A 22,808-nucleotide genomic window follows, 5' to 3' on the forward strand; every position below is an offset into this window, starting at 1 on the left:
CTTTTTTATTTGCATGTTGAATGGGGACTTTTTTTGGAGGGAGAGGGGCTCTTTTCATTTAACATTTTGAATGGGACTTTGTTGGGATTGATTGTTCAATAATATTTAACACTTGATAAAGTTCTACTTATAAATAAATCTGTTTTAATTGTATTATTTTGGATGGATGTCTGCTTATAACAAAACAAATATTTATGCTTGGATATGATACCTTTCAATTAGATTACCCTCAATTCCCAGTTAATTCCCATAATTCTCATGGAAAGTTTCCAATTTGGAATATTTCCAAAATTCCTCAGCATAACTTCCCATGGAAATTTACCAGAAATTGTCCACCCCTTTGCAACCCTAGTTACTCTTAGATGTGGCATGAAGACAAAAACTGTCATCAAAGCGTCTGACAATATTAGTTTGTCTTCCAACCTTTTTTAAAACAAGCTTTATTAAAACCATTGATAATAACACAGTGCTCAATTTATGAAAACACACATATGCCAGGGGCTTAGAGAAGAAGAAAAATTAAGAGAATATGAAAAAGTAAAACATGGAAGAGTGAAATGAAAGGATCTTGGATGCGTTGTTAATAATAGACCACGACGACCACAGCATCAAAAGTCGTCCCACCGCTGTATGGGCATCAGAGGTAGTAACAGGAGCATTACAGGGAAGGAGGCAGGAGAGAACAGCACAGAGTGTATGTGAACCTCCTGCTGTGTGTTTAGCACATACGTGTCCGCAGCACCACTATTACATTTTTGCAGGATGTGCCTTTGTTACCACTCTCAGTATAAAAGGGGCTGAAGTCTACGCTGGAGTAGATCTCTGTGGTGCATTCAGTGGAACTTGTAAATCAGAGCTTTCTTTCTTTCTTTCTTGATATGAATGTTTTTGCTGATCAATTTTTAACTTTCAAACCTTTTTTTTTCCATCAGACTGCCGGTGCTGGAGTCGTCAGCAGGCTCCGGGGACATGGGCCACCCTCATCATGGTATCTCCATAGTCCCCAGCAGATACCCGCGCTGGTTCACACTAGGACATCTGGAGTCTCAGCAGTGTGAGCTGGCCTCGACCATGCTCACTGCTGCAAAAGGTACCTTACACGCAACTGCCGTCTCACAGCTGAAATCACAGTTCATGAAAAATGTACCTCCTTGTAATAGTTCCTGCTTGTTAATAAAGCGATTTTCTGCATTGCAGGTGACATGTTGAGGTTGCGGACAGTATTGGAGGCGATCCAGAAAAACATCCACTCTTCTTCTTTAATCTTCAAACTCGCCCAAGACGCCTTCAAGATCGCCACACCGGCAGACAACCCACCTGATATCACTCTGCTCAACGTGGCTCTGGAGCTCGGCCTACAGGTAGGAAGTGCTTGTGTGTGTGTGTGTGTGTGTGTGTGTGTGTAGAGTAGGTGAGGTATGAGGGCGAGTCGGTCGTCTTCATCGAGTCATTTCAACACCAATAAAAACCAAGGCACAGTGATCACCAGACAGAACATTCAACAGTTTCCCCACAACTAGTAATTTCCGCCGGCCTCCACAGCCCTCGCTACAAATTAACAGAGAAAACATCACACAGCGTTTTACCATCCTGGATGAGAAGAAACCACATAATTAAGCCTTTTGGGTTCCACAGTAAACACCAGAGCTCCTCACATCATCAAGGCAGCAGAGAGGCTGTGGTTTTAATCCGCCTGCTTCTCCTTGTATTCAGAGGTTCACATGAATTCCTGTCAGCAAAAAACTGCAAGAAAGTGGAAGAGTGAGAATTAGTCATCTTTAATTACAAACACACTCCGGATACATCTTTCATGGCTGGGGACTTACAGATGCATACTTGCTGCTTCAAACTTTTTATGCTTAATGGATGCTAAAGGTGCAGTTTTGTTAGACTTTTTTTAAACAGGTGATCATTTGTAAATCTTCCAAGGAGTCTACTTCCTGTTTTAAAAGTTGGGTGGTCAGAAAGCATCATGTGGTCTCTGTGTGTGCTCTCCAGGTGATGAGGATGACTCTGTCCACACTGAACTGGAGGAGGAGGGAGATGGTTCGCTGGTTGGTGACCTGTGCGACTGAAGTCGGTAAGTGACGCCTCTGAACATTACTGGAGGGATGAACACTTTTTAAAACACCTTTTGTTCTTTCAAGAAGTAGTTTAACTCCTATGTATTATCTGAAGCACATTATCACCATTTTCATCCTCATCTTATCACTCAGTGACCTCTTGTGTCAAAAACTGAGGCGTCCACACACATTATGTGTAATTCTTTAAAAGGTTTTCAAATCATTGAATAATTGTCTGTTTGCACACTCCAAAAAGTCCAATGTGAGCGGCTGTATTTGTCTAATTATCAGTCAAGATATTTCATTACACTGAGTAAAAGCCTGATTGATCTGACAGGTCCAATTATAAATCTTTTTAAAGATATGCAAGGCAAATATCAGGGTTTAATTCATTTTAATAATTACAAATATCTGCCAATGCAGTAAGAAAAAATCTGACAAGTTTCATGAAGTAAGTATTCAACTTGTTTAATAATTTGATGAGAAATTAGACAAACACACTCAGTCTGATTGGCTGATACATTGGCATCACTGGGCTCCAGTGCTCATCATAAAGTAGGAGGCAGCAATTCATGAGGAGTCATTCTGGTCATCACAGTTTATGGCTGATCAAATCAAATCAAAGATGTCAGTTTAGTAGGAGATGAAGCTTTTTAAAAACAGGCTTTACATGTGGCTTCATATGCAGCCAGAAGATTAAATGAAAAGCAATTTCATCAAAGCAAATATTTCAAGAAAACAAACCCAGTGCAGTTTCAGCCAGAGTTGGTTTGTGACATTAAAGTAAAGAGACCTGAGAGAAAGGCAGCCCTATGTATCTAGTACAACATAAGTTTTACAGCTATATCAGGAGCTGCAGTCTGCATTTACAACTGATCTATAGGTGCATTTCGACCAATAGTTCTGGAGTCTTTTGAACTACTTTACCCAGAACTAAAAGGTTCCTGTGCCCCCATTGTTGTTGCTGAAGGTCTCCAGTTCACAGGGTCACTTTTAAAACCTTAACACCGAGAGAGACACATTCACAGTGGGTTTAGAGAAGACTAGTGTTACAAGCTGCTCAATCAAGTGAATCACAGCTCCTTCTTTTGAAAAGTACACTCACATATTAAAAAGATAGAACAAATTAAAGAAAGAGAAATCAAGTGAATCACAGATGTGTGTGATGTTATTATAGACAGCAGGCGGAATAAAAACACTGCAGGTAATCTACCAATCAGACAGGTTCAGCATTGCAGGCCCTGCCCCCAGAAAGTCCTGGGACCTTTGAAAAGTACTACCCCCAAGCAGGTGCTTTTCAGGGGGGAGATTAACTACCCCTGAACTAAATTTAGACCCTGGTTCCTCAGGTCGAAAAGCACGCAGTTCTGGGATAAAGTCCCTAGTTCCGGGGTGAAGTTCCTGCAGTCGAAAAAAGCCTTATATAATACAGTTCCACACCCAAGCAAGGTCAAAGTCTATGTTCCTTAAAATGATCAAAGTATACCTGACCCTGCTCTAACCCTGGACAGCAACACCTTCAGGAAGGAACTTTCCTGTCAAATAATGATGATAACATTATTGATCATACAGAATGTTTAAAATTCAAGAACTGAATCTGAATGTTTTGGAGGATACTGAAGACCTAACTGAGGGTGCAGCAGCATGAACAAACAATAAACTTTTAAACCATTAAAGAACACATTTAGTCCAAGAACAAAGAACCACTCCAGCGCTCTGAAATGTATGATTTCCATTTCTAAACAATGAATGTAAAATCTTCTGGTTCCCCCTCAGGTCTTCGGGCGTTGGTGAGCATCTTGCAGAGTTGGTACACCCTCTTCACACCCACTGAGGCCACCAGCATCGTGGCAGCCACCGTCATGTCCCACAACACCATCCTGCGCCTCAGCCTGGACTACCCGCAGCGGGAGGAGCTTGCCAGCTGTGCTCGGACCCTGGCCCTGCAGTGCGCCATGAAGGACCCTCAGAACTGCGCTCTGTCAGCCCTGACACTCTGCGAGAAGGACCACATCGCCTTCGAGACGGCCTACCAGATCGTGATCGATGCAGCATCCACTGGTATGACCTACTCCCAGCTGTTCACCATCGCCAGGTACATGGAGCACAGAGGATACCCGCTGCGCTCCTTCAAGCTGGCCTCCCTCGCCATGACACATCTTAACCTGGCGTACAACCAGGACACTCACCCAGCCATTAACGACGTGCTCTGGGCCTGCGCGCTCAGCCACTCGCTTGGAAAGAATGAGCTCGCAGCCATTATCCCTCTAGTGGTGAAAAGCGTGCACTGCGCCACGGTGCTGTCTGACATCCTCCGCCGCTGCACCATGACAGCGCCGGGTCTCGCAGGCATTCCTGGGAGAAGGAACTCTGGGAAGCTGATGTCAACAGACAAGGCGCCACTGCGGCAGCTCCTGGACGCCACAATTTCAGCCTACATCAACACCACGCACTCCCGACTGACGCACATCAGTCCGAGGCACTACGGAGAGTTCATTGAGTTCCTGAGCAAAGCACGGGAGACTTTCCTGCTGGCACAGGACGGACACATTCAGTTCGCCCAGTTCATAGACAACCTGAAACAGATCTACAAGGGCAAAAAGAAACTGATGATGTTAGTCAGGGAGCGCTTCGGCTGACCTAACCCCGCCCTCAAAAAGGACCCTCTTCTTGGGAAGTAGTTAAACTTATTTGTTTCTATTTAAGGTTTTTTGCATTCTTTGTATTTTTACTTCTTTCGTTGAGCCATTTGTTGACTAAGTCTTAAATTTTTTGTCCTGTTTTGTTGTTTGTTTCTTGAATGTGAACCAGGAAGTGTTCGCAGTGCATTGCTCTACTTTATTGAGACAGCAAAAAGAGGGAAGCCGGCTTTAAATGTCAAAGAAAAAGGAAGAACGAAGCTTTTACCCCTTTCTAACTCATGTTAAACTTTTAATGTAAAAGTCGAAAAGATTGTGATGAAAACAAACAAAAAGGAACTTTTGTTTCGTGGTGGCACATGACGATTGAAAAACCAAAAGCTTTTGTTGGACTTTGAGCCAGAAGACACTTTCAGCTGGTGTTAGGAAGAAGAAGAAAAAGAAGAAGTTTTAAAGTGAACACATCATTCCAAAAAGAAAGGAAAACCCACTGAGGTCAAAAACACACAAAGTGTTACTTTCATACCTCGACTGTATTATTTGTCAGCTTTAACTTCTCTAACAGAAATGGGCTCATGTTTCCTTCAGGGCATCTTAGAGTAGAGAGGGGTGAATACAGAAACACACACATGTGGTTTCTCTTTACCAACAGGTGTACAAACTTGACTAAAGCCACAGTAGACTAGCTCAAACCCTCCACACCTGCTGGTCAGAGCTTTTCTTTCACAGACGAAGAATCACGTCGCCTGAGAGTACATCTTTCAGGATGTTATAGCAAAGGTAGACTAGTTGAGGCTCCACGTGCACATACATTTACACAGTATATCTCCTTTGTACTCCTTGAGGCTTATCAACAGTGACATTACACAACTGTGATGAAAGGTGTGGTCACAGTATTCCCATCTCCAGACACCACCAACTGTAACGCTGCCTGTGGCCAAAACCTTTGAAATCTCTGGTCCTCTTTCCCTCACTAGATCAAGATTCAGTCAAAAGCAATATAAGTCATGTCTGAGCTTCACTTTTATCACCTCGCGGCATTAATTTCACCCTCTTGCATTCAGCGAGGAAGCTTTGGATCATAATGGTTGATTTCATTGACTGTTGGCTGTTAACTCTGCCTGAAGCTGAAGCTCCTTTTCCATCCCAAGAACATGAGCAGGAACTAAGAACTTTAGTGATAGTTTCTCTGAACTTCAAATGAAGCAAGGTGGTTTATTTTTCACCGTCGCTGTGTGGTGACCTGTGCTCTAGTTCAGTGGTTCCCAAAGTGGGTGTCGGGACCCCTTGGGCGGTCACAAGATGCCTTCCAAAAATCTATAAAAACTTAGAATGATCTAAAATTGCATCTTTTATCCTTTTCTTATAAAAACATACAAAATGTGTAGCCTAAGGAAATTATCCTGCTATAGCCTTCTTTAAATTGCAAAGATATCTGTAGGTTTTGGGATTGGCCTACTAGTTTTGTGAGCAACATTCAACCACATCAGGACAGTGGGGGTCTCCAGTCTCTGGCATTCTTATTTGGGGGTCACAGATTGAACCGTTTGGGAACCCCTGCTCTAGTTATTGCTCATTGGTCAAGCTACCACTATTATTATTCTGTACGGACTTAATCATCAAGACAATAAACTGAACATCCTTAATGATAAGGATAAAATCTCTGCCTTTGTCCAACATTTTAGTTTACCAAAATGTATTTCTCCAACTATATTAGCTTCATTTGGCTAACTATATAAATTTACTGTGAAGTGAGTCACAGTGTCAGTCATGATTTGCACAGCAAAGCTAGCATTTTTCAGCCAAAAGCTAAACATTTGGCTGAGCAACAATAACTGACACAGTTAGCAGCTAGCAGATGAAGAAAGTTCATGATTCTGAAATTCAGTGAAATATTTCCATAATACTTTATTTCAATTTTTTTACTTAGAGCTAACATTGCTACATTTCTGCTAGATGTGTAAATTAGCATACTATGGCAACCTGGTGGGCCCAGTAAACTCTGCAACACCTCTTAGCATTATGTTGCTAAGTATTTAGAAAAAAATCTTCCCCTTAAAAGTCTCAAGTTGAGTCTCACACTGCTTTGTATTTCGGCTTCAAACCACAAAACTTAGCTACGTTTGGTGAAAGTGTTAGCTGCCAATCACCAAACAACAGACGAACAAAGTTAGCAGCTAGCTAGTGAACATACCAGACAATTTGGCGGGAAAATAAAAGTCTTTAAAATGTCGTCTGAAGTAAGTACTGGATTAAATTTGTGAGGTGGCAGAAAAAATTAACTCCATCATGTTTCTCCATCTGTGCCAGATGAACATGTTAGCAACTGTTCAGTAACATGTTAGCAATAGCCGGTTTTATACTGATAAGATTTTACTCTAGCTGTGTTAGCTTGCTCCACTGTCCGAAGGTGACCAAAGTAAAATAGATGCCTGGTAGTTCAGTGACATAAAAAATGAAAAGGCAGATATTTAAAAGTTCTAAACACGCTCATTGTTCTTGTGATGGAAAAGGGATGCACCTCACCTGTGGATGCTTGTGATCACCCTGTTTGGACAAGGGGCCTTGTCTTTGCAGACCCACATGGCAGAAACACAAAGTACTGTATGTTTTATGACTTAATCCTACATTTTTGAGACCACATGCCTTGGCACGCAAAGTTCTTTCTTCTTTCTGAGGGTCGTCGGTGTCCCCTCTTCTTACCCAGTAAAGAAGTGTTGTTGTTAAACGGCAGTATACAGAGCAGCAGGAGCTTCAATCTTTACTGGTCGGACTACACGTCATCGTATAAGCACTTCACACAAATACCTCTTCAGTACGTTCCTGCCTGCTTCAGCATTTATTTATTGATTGTTGAGTAAACTGTATGACTGAGTAAGGGATCGCAGACACAGAAACAACACAGTAAACGAGTCAGCCTGCCGATGACCGGAGAATTAAACAGAAATGGTTTTTTTTGTTTTGTTTATTATTTGAATGGAGGAACATTTTCTTGTCTGCTTTTACATTCCACGAGAGCTACCTTCACCCACTATCTGGGTAGTCAGCCACAACTCTGGGCCTTTTTTTTTGATCTGAAGAATCGCAGACGGAAGAATGGATGGAAAAAAAGGATAACTGAGCAAAAGAAAGAAAAGAGAGGCTAAACTCAGTTCTCAGGGACATCACTTAAAGAAACAAAACAAAAAGTAGTAGCATTAAGCATTTAAGATATTGTAAATATTAAAGTGTCAATTCAGAAAATTGTAAAGTTATAATTATTTATGATAAGTATGTTCTGTGATTTTCTTTATTTTTACGTTCTTTTGTTTGTTTTTGGTGGGGGTGTACTTGAACTGTTTTGGGGCGGGGGAATTTGACAGCGTTTTTGTAAGACTTCAAGGCATTTCTCAGGTGCTCCTGTGTACATTTCTTTCTGTTTGTTTTTGCTATAATATCTATTTTTGTTTAGTTTTTTATATATATTTTGATTTGCAAAGAAAAAAAAATCTGTGTTCCTAAAGGAAGCATGTCGTTCGGGAGAAAGGAGGGCGAGGAAGGCATTCATTGATAAAACAGATTCGTACTAAACCTTGACTATGCAGAACCGCTCTGATGGTCTTGTCACCTCTTAAAATTTGCCCCCAAAAAAGCTTTCAGAAAAAGAAACAGAGTGGACTGAACCATTGTTAAAAGATGGGAGGGGGGGGGGGTAAAAGACAAGACCCAGCATGCTTGTGTGTGGATGTTGCGCAGTGGCCGGCATACGCTGCAACATTTAGAGGAGAAAAAAAGAAAATGTTGGGAAATGCCTTTGTGACCGATCAATGTACAAAGTTTATTTTTGCTTTACGTCCTTATTGTTTTTGATTTAATCAGGACTCAAGCCTTTAGTGTCTTCTCAGAGGTGTCGAGTGGCGGCACTGCAGTGAGACAGAACAAAACACAAATGTCAGAGTCAGACAGAGACGGCCTGTGGATGACCTCGTGTTAATTTTTATTTTTTCTTTCTATCAACTCTCCTCAGCCCAAAAACTGGCTGACTCCACCTCCTCTGTCTCATGGTTGTTTCCTTCTCTTATCTTCTGTTCTTCATCCCCTCCTCTCATGTAGGGAGGCTTTTGGTTTGAAGCAATGCACCAATGTGTCAGTGAGCAGCTTTCTTCTGTTGTTACTTCTTAAAAACCACTCATTCCAGTGCGGCAGCCTTTGCTCTGCATAAACTTTCAAACAAAAAAAAATCAGATTTTCTTCTTTCATTACTGAAAATTGAGAATTCAAAAAGTCTTATTACATTTGTTTGCTACTGAGTTAGCATGTTGAGGCTGTTTTTTCCTGATTCATCCATGACAGAGGGACATCATTTACTATGTTTTAAACTTGAAAAGCTGCCTTTGTGTGATGCATTCACTGACAGCATTATAACAAAGAAGTTCAAACTCTGTTTTTCAGCCAGTTCCTGAGGTTGTCTTTTCTTTCTTTTCTTCTCCTTCGTTCTTTTGTAGGAGCGTACTATTTGCTGGTAGAGATCTAGTTCACCTACTGTTTCCCAGTTTGTTTTGTTTTTTGGATTCTCTCTAATGTAAGGGAAATTTGAAAGTGTTTGTTGCCTCTTTGTGCTACTGATTATGAAAAGGTATTTCCAGTATTTGTTGCCACAGAAGTATGATAGCTTATCATCAACACTTGTTTTTGTTTTTGTTTTTATTTGTAATTTTTTGTGCAACTTCTTGAGCTACTGTCTATAAAGCGAGAATTTATTACTATTTATGTAACGCTACTACCATTTTATATTGATTTGTGTTGGAATCTCAGTGCTTTTCTATGAATAAAGTGTGAAACACGTTACAGGACTCTTTTTCTACATGTGCTCAAACGTGACTCAACACTTAAAGAGAGGGATAGTTCTTTATTTGAAGTAATGTCATATGAGGAATTTGTCAGTAATAAGCAGTGGTGGACAAAGTACACAGCCTCATTACTTAAGTCAAAGTATAGATCCTCCAGGTCAAATATTAGTCCAATACAAGTGAAAGTTGTTCTGTCAAATTATTACTTGAGTTAAAGTACTGCAGTACTTGCTTTTAAAAATACTAAAGTGTTCAAAGTACTTCTTAAAAAATCTTTAAACATTGTATTTTCACAATGCATAAGTGCAGTGAAGAATACATAGAAGTACATTCTGTTACATCATGTTTATCTAGAAACGGTTACTTGAAATATCTAAAAACTATACCATGGAATAAAAACAGCAACTATGTTACTCCAAGCACAGACAGCTTAGTTTGAAATGTTCATCTGGACTGAAACAAATGTTACGTAGCTCAACACGCTTTCTCAGGTCGGTCAGTGAATGTTTGTTTGTTTGGGCAGAGTGGGAAACAGGGAGAACATTTCAAACGATACATATCATTCTTCATTTCAAAAACCTCTAACACGGACTGAAGATATGGCCATGGGGGCTCAGGTGGAGAATTATAGACATCATTACCACCTCTACATGAACTGCCTGATCTGAGTGAAATTTGCTCTGTGTTTGATAGATAGATAGATAGATCTTTATTTGTCCTTAATAAGAAGATTTGTTGCCACCATCTGTACAGGAATACATGTATGAACACAATAACCATAAACATCCACCCAGCCTCACAGCAATGGTGCACCACATCCCACAAATATACACACCAGACACATATGCACACACTGGACACATATAAAACACACCGAACACATATGAACACACTGGACACATATGAACACACTGGACACATATATGCACACCGGACACATATAAACACACCGGACACATTACAGTGGCATTCTGTTTAGCAGTGCTATGGCCGATGGGACGAAGCTTCTGCCAAACCGGGCTCGCCTACAGTAAGGGGATCTGTATCTGCGACCGGAGGGGAGTAGTGTGAAGACCGAGTAGAGGGGGTGTTGGGGGTCCAGTGTTATAGTGCGTGCTCTGCGTATGATGGCTCTGTTGTTGAGGTCAGACAGGTTGGGTGTGGGGAGGCGGACGATTTTGGTGGCAGTGTTTGTGGTGCGTATGAGTTTGTTTTTGTTGGAGACAGTTAGCATGTTGTAGTAGCAGGGGGAACAGTAGAGGAGAACGTTCAACCGTGGGATCAGATTTCAGAAAAGAGAAGGAAATTCATGAGCTGACTTCAAAGCTAAAGTAGTGAGTAACTAGAGCACTGATAGAAATGTAGTGGAGTAAAAGTAATAGGTTCCCTAAAAAAATAATACTCAAGTAAAGTACAGATACTCACAAAATGTACTTAAGTAAAGTACAGATACTCACAAAATGTACTTAAGTAAAGTACAGATACTCACAAAATGTACTTAAGTACTGTACTCAAGTAAATGTACGTTGTTACTGTCCACCACTGGTAATAAGTGTATTACCCAAAGGAGACCCTCGGTCAGCTGGGCCCATTTGTTGAAAAATCGTCCGTGAACCAGAACACAAGCAAACTTCTACAAACGGGGCTACCTTTACCATAACTAGTTTAACAAACTCTAACCATAGTACTGTTCTGAGTCTAAGTGTTGCTGTGTTTTGTCATTTCTCAGTGCTGCATTTTGCTGTCAGAGTCCTTTTGTGTATCCTCGGACGCACATGTTCTTCTGCCTTTAAAAAGCCTGACATAGACTGAAGTGTATTTTGTTATGAGCTACAAAACCCAATGAGACCACAGCCTACAAGATACATTATTTCTACTCTATTTCCATTCTGTTTTTTCAGGGCCTGAAACTGCTTCTGATCCAGGGTAAAGACATCGGATGAAGTATTAAATTACATGCTGCCATTTAACACATTTTCCTTTGCAAAAAATGACGAGTGACATTTGATTGTTAAAAGACAGCAGGATAAAAAAACTTTAAATGGTAACACAAGTACAGGCTGAGTTAGTACAGAGATAGCTTAAACCAAAATGTCCTCACAGGAGCTTTAATATCATTCAGGAAATGATTGATTTTACTGTTCTGACAAGTTTAACTATTTCTAAAGTTTGGGGTTTTTTTAAAGAAATTTTTTTTATTTGTGCCTGAAATACTAAATTGTGGCCACAAATTAGTATTTTGTGCGCACAAAATACAAATTAATGATATTAATATCATTCCTGGACAGCTGGGTACGCAAATCGAGCGCACCTTCTCTAAGGTCTAAGGCAGGGGTTCCCAAAGTGGGGGTCGGGTACCCCTGGGGGGTCATGAGACACAAATGGGGGGTCATGAGATTTCGTCCAGAATGTTTTTTTTAAGTTATCTAAAAATAGTGTAAAAAAATAAAACCTTGAAAATAAACGTAATGAGTTTTCTGCTTTTCTTTTTGCCTTTGCTCTTTATGACAGTCATCTGGCAAAAAGATACATATATGACATTCTCATATAGGTAGGTTAATTTTCTGCAGACCAGCTAAATGAAGCCACGTTAAAACACTATGAGGGACAGTGGGGGTTGCAAGTCTTTGGCACCTGTATTTTGGGGGTCGCAGGATGAAAAGTTTGGGAAGCCCTGGTCTAAGGTACAGGCAGTAGAGGGGCTAAAGCTACACGATGGACAGAGATCGTATGATTGAAGTTTATTTTAGGCTGTGAATGAGCTACAAAGACATTCTGAAAAGCCTGGCATTGCAAGGAAGCATTATTTCTGAAAGGCATTTACACAAAATATTGAGATACAGATTGCTTTACCGGTGGAGCTACGACTTGGACGCCAGGATGGATTTCATTGTTGACCAACTGCAAGGCCCTGGAAAGAATCATGGTTACCGGTGGATGTATATAAAGTGTAAACAACACAGTATTTCGTCAGGATGAGAATCTGTTGTGGTGTGACCTGTAGTGACCTGAGGGATCTTTGATGTTTCATCTGGAAATGAAATGTTTGTTTTTGTTAGCAGAAAGGAGACAAGACGTCATTTACCCGGCTAAGTGCATGCCTTGACTCCAAAATACATCACTAGTGCAACATGTCTGCATCTATTGTCTTGGTAATTTGTCTTCAATGTTTCACAATTGGACGAGATGGAGGGGCATCATCCATATTTATGTACAGTCAATAGTTTGCAGCTTTAGGAGAAGACTTTGTACGGAATAACATTGATGTAAATGACCCAGGTAATTTCGTCTGATATTAAATCTGCTAGGAGTTAATATGAGCCATGCTAATGCTTAATCCACCACACAATGCGTATGAATATACGTCTTTACATTTGATGTTGTTCAAGCCAGGAAGTTGAAGGAACATGCTGACATTTGAAGGTTAACTTTAAAATGCATCACTGAACACACATTTTATGTTTGTGTAGTTTAAGTTGTAAAGACATCTGTTATGTGCATTGTTCCTGTTCAGCAGCTGAATATGTGCCAGTGCTGTAATGTCTTCAGGCCCTGAGAGTACCTCTCCATCACAACAACAATATAAGGATAAAAAAGCAGAAAGACTCACCAGCTGGTGAGGCTCAGTCCTGCATGTTTCAGCCGTCTAACCCGTGCCATTATTGATAAATGAAGCACGCGGCGGCTGAGACGGTTCCATCAATCTTTCACTCATTTGTCTCTTCTCAGAATATTATTCTTCAACGCTTCGTTCTCATTCATTACTGATTCCTGCAGAGCCGTGTGAGCAGACAATCAGGCCATAAAGAAGTGTTAAGTGTGTGCGTGGGTGTGTGTGTGTAAATCCAGATTGATTGGCCGATGGTAAATGAGCAGATTTATATTAATTACACAGACAGATAGATGGAGAAGTGATTGCTATATGCTCAATCTTTCTCTCCTTAGTTAGTGCCGCCTCCCCTCATCTCTCCATTTTCAATCAATCCACACAAGTAAGACTTTCTGTACTGCTCATGGTGGATGTGTAGAAAGATGTATTTTTTGGATGTGTGGCCTTAGCACCTGTGAGTGCTGCCACAATGCAGATGTCTCAACACTGTAATGCTAAACACTGTGCCTGAATGTATCCTGTGTGGTCACACAACACAGGAGAACTTGCTACTGCACATGTTGCTCATATACTACACCTCCTAATGTCGCGTTCAAACCAGACACAAATGATTGGTGCAATGGGTTCAGATATTTCAGATATTTCAACTCTTGCGAATCATTCGTGTCATTTGAGTGAATTGCGCCATTCGTGTCGCCAGACCACTACTTGCGTCTATTAGCGTCTCTACATTGACTACATGTAATTCATTTGCACAAATGAATTTATTCGCGTTTCCCCATAACACTAGAAAGGAGGTGTAGAGTTCACTTTCATGATACATCTGTGTGCAAACTCAGCTAACAATATGGTCTTGTTGCTTAGACTGCTAGGCCAAGGGTGCCCCCAGTCCCGGCCTACTTGAGATCAGATTGGGCTGTATGAGGCCCCTGAACTGAAATGAGTTTGACCCCCCCTCCTGCTATAGATAATGTTCCTTCTCAAGTCAACTGTCATTGGGAAGCTAACAAATGATCCATAGGCATAGTTAATAAGTCAATTCACAGCCACCCCCTTGTCAAAAGACCTCTGGAGTTTGAAAAACAAACATGGCAATGACTAATAAAGTGAACATGAGGCTACAAATCTGCAGACCACAAACTAATAGAGGATATCAAGGTGGTTATGTGGACTTGGGTGTCATCCTCGACAGTACAGTGTCATTCCAGTCCCACATCAATGATGTCACCCGGTCAGCATACTTCCATCTCCGTTACATCTCTCACCTACGTCTGTCTCTCTCCTGGTCTCCTCCCGCCTAGATTAATGCAACTCCATCCTTTTTGGTTTACCAGACAAGTCCATCCATAAACTTCAACTGGTTCAGAATTCTGCAGCCCGCATCCTCACCAGAACCCCCTCCACCAGCCACATCACACCTGTCCTGCAGCAACTCCACTGGCATCAAATACAACATCATTTTAAGATTCTGCTTCTCACCTTCAAGGCCATCAACAACCTCACTCCTCAGTACCTCATCGACCTCCTCCATACAAAAATACCCACCCTACCGTAGTCTCAGGTCCTCCTCTTCCACTCAACTCACCCTCCCACCTGCTTGCTTGACTACCATGGGGTCGAGAGCCTTCAGCCTCTGGAACGCTCTCCCCCAGGACGTACAAAATTCCACCTCTTCCACCACCTTCAAATCCTGTCCCAAAACTTACCTTTTCTGCCAAGCATACTCACTTTAACCTATCTCTTTAGGACTGGAATGACCCCATCCCCACCCCCTTTTGTTTTATTAGTATTGTATTGTTATTCTGTTGTATTTATGTATTTATGAATGTTGAAAGGTGACCTTGAGTGTCCAGAAAGGCCCCTATAAATAAAATCTACTACTATTATTATTATTATTATTATTATTATTATTATTATTACTTCTTGTTGAAATAAATTGTTTATACATAAGAAACATTCATAAGGTTTTACACGACATGTGTGAATTAATCAATGGACTGTTGGTGGATTAAGAAACTTCCCAGATAATTCTATTTAAAAACCTTTCAAAGTGACCTCCAATGACTGTAGGGATGTTTTTAAAAAAAGCTGTATCTTTGTAACAAGACGTCTAGTGCAGGAGGTTGGCTGCTGCATGAATGTAGGAAACAAGGGTCCAGATCAGTAGGATAAACATGGTGCCATAATATGTTTTCATCTGCAAAGAGGGGCAGTCACAGCTGTCAGCATCTGCACCAGTGTGAAGCAGCTCATGGTCTTTTCACTTTGTCTCCCTCTGCCTCCCAACAACAACCGCTATGCTAATCCTGCCGATCAGTCTCTGTCACCGCCGCTGTGTTTGGATGTGTGTGTTCATTCATGCATGTGGTCATTGAAAGATCTAGAGTGTGTGTGTGTGTGTGTGTGTGTGTGTGTGTGTGTGTGTGTGTGTTTGAGGGGGGCGGTCACTGATAAAGCGCTGATAGTGTCCATCCCTGGCAGATGATGTACAGCCTGCTGTCTCTACAGGCAGATTGGATTTTCAGGCCTGCTGATTTGCTGAGAGATGGAGCTTGGACCTCCTTCAAAGACACACACATACACATACAAGCACACACACACACACACACACAAACACACATTAAAAAACACACCTTATCCACCTGTTCAATGCATGAGCTCAAAATAAGCACATAAAAGCCACACACACATGTTCACAGAAGCACATACTTACAACACACAAACAGAAAAACATGCATATAAACACACATGTAAAAACAAACACAGAACACACACACACACACACACACACACACACACATACACACACACACACACACACACACTAATGTATTATTCTCTTGCTAAAGCCTTTTAAAAAGACCGTGTGGAAATTGATCTCCATTTCTAAAGAGCATATATTCATTGTTGCAGCCTCTCTCTCTCCCTCTCTTACACACACACACACACACACATACGCACACACACACACACACACACACACACACAATGTCAAACACACACACACACACACACACACACACACACACACACACACCTGCAGCCTGTCACTTTGTTCCCAGAGGCCCACTGACACAGTAGCGGCCTCTTCAGTCCTACCTGCCGACAGTCAGAGTGATTTTTGTTCATTTGTCTCTGCTATTTACGCAATAGAAGGGGGGCGGGGCTGTAACAAAACCTTGTGTTTGCTTTATGTGTGTGTGTGTGTGTGTGTGTGTGTGTGTGTGTGTGTGTGTGTGCGTGTGTGTGTTTAGAGTACTACAGGATAACAAAGGACTGAGATGAATGAAAGACTGTTTCATTTGCTTTTTCCAATCACAGGATTAATTCAGCTGCTTTGTGACTGAGTGTGTGTGTGTGTGTGTGTGTGTGTGTGTGCGTGTGTGTGTGTGTGTGTGTGTGTGTGTGTGTGTGTGTGTGTGTGTGTGTGCATTGTTTTTTCTAAATAACACTGAGCTTGCCTCCCCTCACTCCTAAGTGTTTTAATCAATAAAGGATCGACATCTTTTGTAAAATGGCTCAGACAACCTTGTACTTTTTCAGGATGTGGGGCTGAGGCCGGGAGGCAGGTCATTTATCTGATATGTCTTATTGGAACACATTTCATTAAAAACCCAAACTAATCAATAAAAAATAATTATTATAAAATCCAGAGTAGAAGACACACTTTTAAATAATCTATGATCTAAAAGCAAGCTGTGTCCTTCGCAAAGGGGGGACCCAAACACCCGTACAAAATCTTGTGTCATGCTTTTAAAGAAAACGAGGCTGTACTATATTAAGAGAGCAAACCTTGTTCGGCTGGTTTGATTGAAAACACTCTCCTGTTTAAGACAACAAGTGACCAACTGTGATGGATGGTGCAAACCTCAGCAAATTGGTTGCAGTTTGTGGGTCTGTACCATCGCAGTTATAAAACGTAACCTCTGGTCGGCTCAGCCACCACGCTGACAGCCTGCAGGATTACAAATTCCATAAAGCAGAAACAGACTCTGTCAGAGCTCCACAGCTGCACAGAATCAGCACATTGTGGACTTTACTGCACACATTGCAGGAAGACAGTCCTCTGAGAGACTCCCACAACAGTCTGTTTCTGATAAAGCTGTACTTCTTATACTCCAGAATTTATGGTAACATTTCCTATATCTCAAGATGAAATGTCAATATCATCATGCAGACTTTTAAAAGTACTTCTTCCTCCTTATTAAGAAAGATTTTGTGTTAAAAAAGAAAACCTTCAGTGACAGGCTGTTATGAGAAATACTGTATATTTTAAAGGTCATAGGCTGAATGTTGCACAAAGGGTGAGAAAGTTATCAGACACTGAGAGTCATTGTTGATTTTGGTCTCTTCGTGAACTTTATTTATGAAAAGAAATATAAAAAGTGTTTCAAAATGTGACATCAGGTCAACAACATATCCTCTAAAGCTTCTTCAAAGCTTCAGAAAATGTCACCTTGAAGCAGGAAGATATTGTATTTGACAGTTATTGAACGTTAAAAACGTATTTTTTCAGTCTGGGTTTTATGTAGGGTTTAACAATTCTATTACCTACCTTTTACTATAATATTTATTTGAATGTTGCTTTATTATTTTACTAATTTTAACCGTTATCTTATTCTATTTTTATGTATTTATTCATTCATTTATTAAATTTTTATTTATCTACTCAGTTTTATTGATATTTTTAGCCTTAGTTTTATTTTTCAACTCTTATCCTTACCTTTTTAAATCTATTTATTTTAACTATTTTTATTCTTAATTTTGATGCTTTAACTTATTTTAATTACACATATTTTATTTTGGTGTGCATTGGTCTCTATTTTATTTTATGTTGTTCTTATTTTTAATTTGTATTCTTATTATTTTTATTATTATCATTATTATTTACTTTCCCCAATTAACTCTTGCCATTGTTTCATTTCTGCTTCTTTCTTGTTTTTCAATCGCAGTAAAGCACTTTGGGTTGCATTTGATTTGTATGAAAGGTGCTATGTAAATAAAGCTTGATTGATTGATTGATTGAGTTATTGAAGTGGACACTTTTCATCTCTTAATCTAAAACAACAAACAGTTCATAAATTCTTCATTTATTTCAAAAAACAAAACACATTCTTTAAAATCCTCTTTGCTTTGAGAGCATGAGATTCATGTTTATGATCCATCATTTAAAAAAAACCCAGACATCTTCTAATATTAAAAAAACAATGATATATTCACAGGGGTGCACAGCTGTAGCTTATAATTATTTCAAAATATTTAAGGAATTATATAATTTATTTATCTTTTCTGTGGTTAAAGCTGCTTATATTTGAAGAGTTCATTTGCAAAAACTGTTAACTCACTTTTAAAAAAATCCAAAAAATGTTTCAAAAATGATCAATCCAATCCAATCCAATCCAATCCAATCCAATCCAATCCAATCCAATCCAATCCATTTGATCTATATAGCACATTTTAAAAACAACAAGGTTCCCAAAGTGCTGCACAACAAATATAAACAGTAGAAATAAAAAACAGTAAAATTTAAAACACAGTACATTAAAAGACAAACAGAGACCAACATAAACTCTCATGCTGTATTAAAAGCCAAGGAGTAAAAATGAGTTTTAAGCCGTGATTTAAAAGTATCCAGGGTGGGGTCCATTTTAACTTGGGGTGGGTAGCTCATTCCACAATTTAGGAGCTACCACTGAAAAAGCTCGGTCTCCCCTTGTCTTTTGTCGGCTTTTTTGCACGACGAGACGCATCTGATCAGCAGATTAATTTTATCTTTGTTTAATCGTGATCTTTTTAGGGAGCCTTTTTAACATCTGGCAAGGGACTACGGATGTAAACTAGCCTTTTGGCTAACTCTGGCATATTTACAGAAATGTTAATTAATATGAATGGTCCTTTTAAATAATAAATAATAAATAAATAAATAATAATAGACCTCAGTGCTCTGGAGGGGGCGCAGATCAACTGAGGTTGGGTGGCTTTGACAGTCAAAATGTCTTTACTAATCAGAGATATATTGAAAATCTAACTTTATTAGGAATCGATATCAAAAAGAAATGTTTTTTGAAAATGTATAAAATAGAGTTTTCTGTTTTTGGAAATGAACTCTTCAACACTTTACAGGGATATACTGGATACAAACAGGCATTTGTAAACTCTGATAGGTAACTTGATGTGTGTGTTGTGTTTTGTAATGTTAAATATAAAGATATGTTTAATAATGAGAGTTTTTTTTTTTTTTACGTAGGAACCACTTAAAATGATTTTCTTTCTCAATTGAAAAATTAAAGCTTTCCATTTTAACTCAAACACCATTAAAGATTTATATTCAGCCAAAATTTAGATAGAAATATAAACTGGTTTGCACCATCATCAACAGCAAATGATGGTTTTCATGCAGATTTATTCAATGCAGTTTTACAATAAACTCTCTCTACATAAAGGTATCCTTACAGAGTTATGTTTTGTCACATAGAAATGATCAAAGCCAGAGACATAACACACAAACAGAAAAACTGACTTCTTTCTGAAATACTGACGGACATGTTTGAACTCATTAGATCTCAATAACCCACAGACTGGTGACGAGGGATCCCCTAAACCCACCCCCCGACCCCCCCACTCTGGTCACATGATGTTATGATTTCTCTGGGATCCTTCACAACAACATCAGGAACAACAACAACAACCGGATTTAGCAGAATCTGCTTATCCAGTCTTCTTAGCTCCCCTCATAGAGAGAGAGAAAAAAAACACAATTTAGGATTAGCTGATCCTTTTTTCCTGTGTTCAGAGCTTCTTTGATGATTACTGTAATAACCCATCATTCCATCTTAAGCCACATTCTGTGTAATACAATAAAGCTTTGTATTTACTCAATATTTACACAACTATTCATTCACATGGAGACAGACGGCCTCCAGGTCTGTGATTGGATGTTTAGTTTGAATCCCGCCTCTCATTGGTGTCTGTGATGGAGATGGTCGTGGGTTCAGGCTCCTGATTGGTGAAGATGAAGGCTGACTTTATCACCTCTATGCCCGTCCTTAGATGACCCTTAAAGGTTTAGGATGGCTTCAAAACAGACTGAGGAAGTAGAAAATGTTCAGGCTGATGATTAGATGCTCAAGTTTTAAAACGTCAGAGTTTCAAGGTTCTTGGAAAAGTCTGTTTTTTGGGGCTTACTGAGACCTAAGACTCAAACCAAAATAGAAAAGCAAACATATCTATAATAGTGATGTCATGACCCACTCATAGCACATTTTATTAGAATAACAAAGTCAAGCCAGCAGCACTTGTAAGGCTTATTTGACATACTGTTTTTATTTCCTCATGGCCGTGAAGCAGCTAATGTAGCCTGCAGCAAAGATGTTGATTCACTTCTTTATCTTTTCTTCTTTTCCTTTTCTTTGTTTGGATAAATTTAAGTTACTCCTTCATCAGAAGAAGTTTTTGTTGTTCTTGAGGCCGCACTGTGCTGAACTGTTTAAGAAGTTCTTTATAAAGACCTTCATCCCAAAGCTTCTCTCCAGGGATGAAGTGCACACACACCTTCAGGCGGGACATCGTCTCCCTTCTGTCCCAGTTAAACTCCAGACAGCGTGATTTCTCTGTCCCATTTTCTGGGCCTCAGCCTCGAAAGCTTCGAAACAAAGAGGAATATGTCACAGCTGTTTTCTTTCATATACATTTTCAATTGGGGCAGTAGCACCTCAGAGCATCAATACCTTAGCCTTAGGTCTTAAACAACTTATTAGCAGAGTCAATAGAAAGAGAGAAAGAGGTTAGAGAAATGGATGCTGTCTGGAGTGATTTGAGACTCAAGAACTTTGGACAATTCAAAATGTATGGTGATGTTTGAAGAAGTAAAGCTTTACCTTTGTAGTCTTCTTCTTCTTCTTCTTCTTCTTCTTCTTCTTCTTCTTCTTCTTCTTCTTCTTCTTCTTCTTCTTCCTCTTTTCTTTAGACCAGTGGCTGGAAGCTGCATTAACTCTAACACCAAATAACACCTGATTGTCTGCAGCAGTTGTATCTTGTCTGATTTAGGCAACAGGTTTTAAAAAGGAGGAAGAATGTTAAGGTACTTGGGGAGATATCTGGTTCAGCTGCATACAGAGGGAGGAGAGGAACTCTCATCTTATACGCAACGCTCGAGAGAGTCGGTGTGAATTCCTCATCTCTTAATCTCTGTTACAAGAAAAAGTCCTGCTGTTGAACTCTTAAGGAAAGGTAAGGGAGAGTAAGGATAGGATATACATACACCAGAATTATGAGTACTCAGTGTGGCTTCTGTATGATCCATACTCTGGGTCTAGCAGTCTGAGACCACCAGTCAAAATACTTAAAGACAGTCTGTGTTAGAGCTGGATTGGACTAAAGTTTGTATAAAACCTGGAGACCTCACAGAATGCTCAACCATCAGTCACTAAGGGCCACAGTTAATGCTCGGTTGGTTCCAGGTCCGCTGATTAGTCAGGACTCCGTTGTCCTCTTCCTGAAGTTGTCCGTGTAAAGCTTTGAAGACATGAGGTTGAAGCATGTCTCTCTAAATGTCAGTGATACCTTCATAAATGAAGAAGTCAGTTTGAAGCAGGAGGGCATCTCTGGATTGTCTGCTGCTCTGAACAAGCCCTGATTGCTTTATTGGTAATCACACAGTTTAGGATATCTGAGCTTCTGTATAGGGTTCATGTTATCCGTGAATCAAATGTACTTACATTTGATTTCTGATGAAGACAAACAGCATAGATGTGGTTATAATTCTTATTCCATGGCTTCTTGGGGGTTTAAATGTGTCTGAGTCTTAAAGGAGTCTGATTATTTTCAGGTGTGGTCAAATATGTTTGAGACTTTTGGACCCTGCTGTATATTTTAGTATGGGTGAGGGTTGCAGCTGAACTTCACCTGTAATAACACACAGTAATTTAATGACCAGATTTACATTTTGGGGCTGCACGGTGGTGCAGTGGGTGGCGCTGTTGCCTCACAGCGAGAAAGTTCCTGGTTCGAGTCCCCGGTCAGACAGGTGCCTCTCTGTGTGGAGTTTGCATGTTCTCTCCGGGTACTCCGGCTTCCTCGCACTGTCCAAAAACATACTCATCAGGTTAATTGGTCACTCTAAATCAGGGGTTCCCAAACTTTTCAGCCCGTGACCCCCAAATATAGGTACCAAAGACTCGCGACCCCCACTGTCCCTCAAAGTGATTTAATGTGTCTTCATTTAGCTGGTCTGCAGAAAATTAGCCTACATACATGAGCATGTGGTTGTGTTTCCTGTGCTGTTATGAACTAACCTACTGCTACTGATGCTTTTGATAATTAACTGTTTACTAACCCTAAACTTAGGAGTCATCTGACAAAAAGAAAGGCAGAAAACTCATTACATCTTCTATTTTCAAGGTTTTATTTCAAGTTTAGCTATACGTTTGTCGATATTCTTCACTATAAATGGTTAAAATGTACTATTTTTTAGATAATTAAAAAATAATAATTCTGGAAGACATCTCACGACCACCCAATTGTGTCTCGCGACCCCCCACGGGGTCCCAACCCATACTTTGGGAACGCCTGCTCTAAATTGCCTGTAGGTGTGAGTGTGTGCATGAATGGTTGTCTGTCTTTCCATGTTTGCCCTGTGATAGGTTGGCGACCTGTCCAGGGTGTACCC

General features: G+C 40.1%; 1 protein-coding gene across 1 annotated transcript in view; it reads left to right on the forward strand.

Annotated features, from left to right (window-relative positions):
• Nucleotides 1-9,529, forward strand: part of zswim5 (zinc finger, SWIM-type containing 5) — an 83,600-nt gene extending 74,071 nt beyond the window's left edge. Inside the window, exons 13-16 of the mRNA XM_034703737.1 lie at nt 933-1,090; nt 1,198-1,361; nt 1,999-2,080; nt 3,840-9,529. Of these exons, the coding sequence (XP_034559628.1) occupies nt 933-1,090; nt 1,198-1,361; nt 1,999-2,080; nt 3,840-4,702 (1,267 nt within the window). The 3' untranslated portion in view covers nt 4,703-9,529. The remainder of the gene's footprint in view (nt 1-932; nt 1,091-1,197; nt 1,362-1,998; nt 2,081-3,839) is intronic.
• Nucleotides 9,530-22,808: the final 13,279 nt, after the last annotated feature.

The sequence above is a fragment of the Notolabrus celidotus genome, chromosome 15 (genome assembly GCF_009762535.1).
Source record: "Notolabrus celidotus isolate fNotCel1 chromosome 15, fNotCel1.pri, whole genome shotgun sequence".
NCBI classification, from domain to species: domain Eukaryota; kingdom Metazoa; phylum Chordata; class Actinopteri; order Labriformes; family Labridae; genus Notolabrus; species Notolabrus celidotus.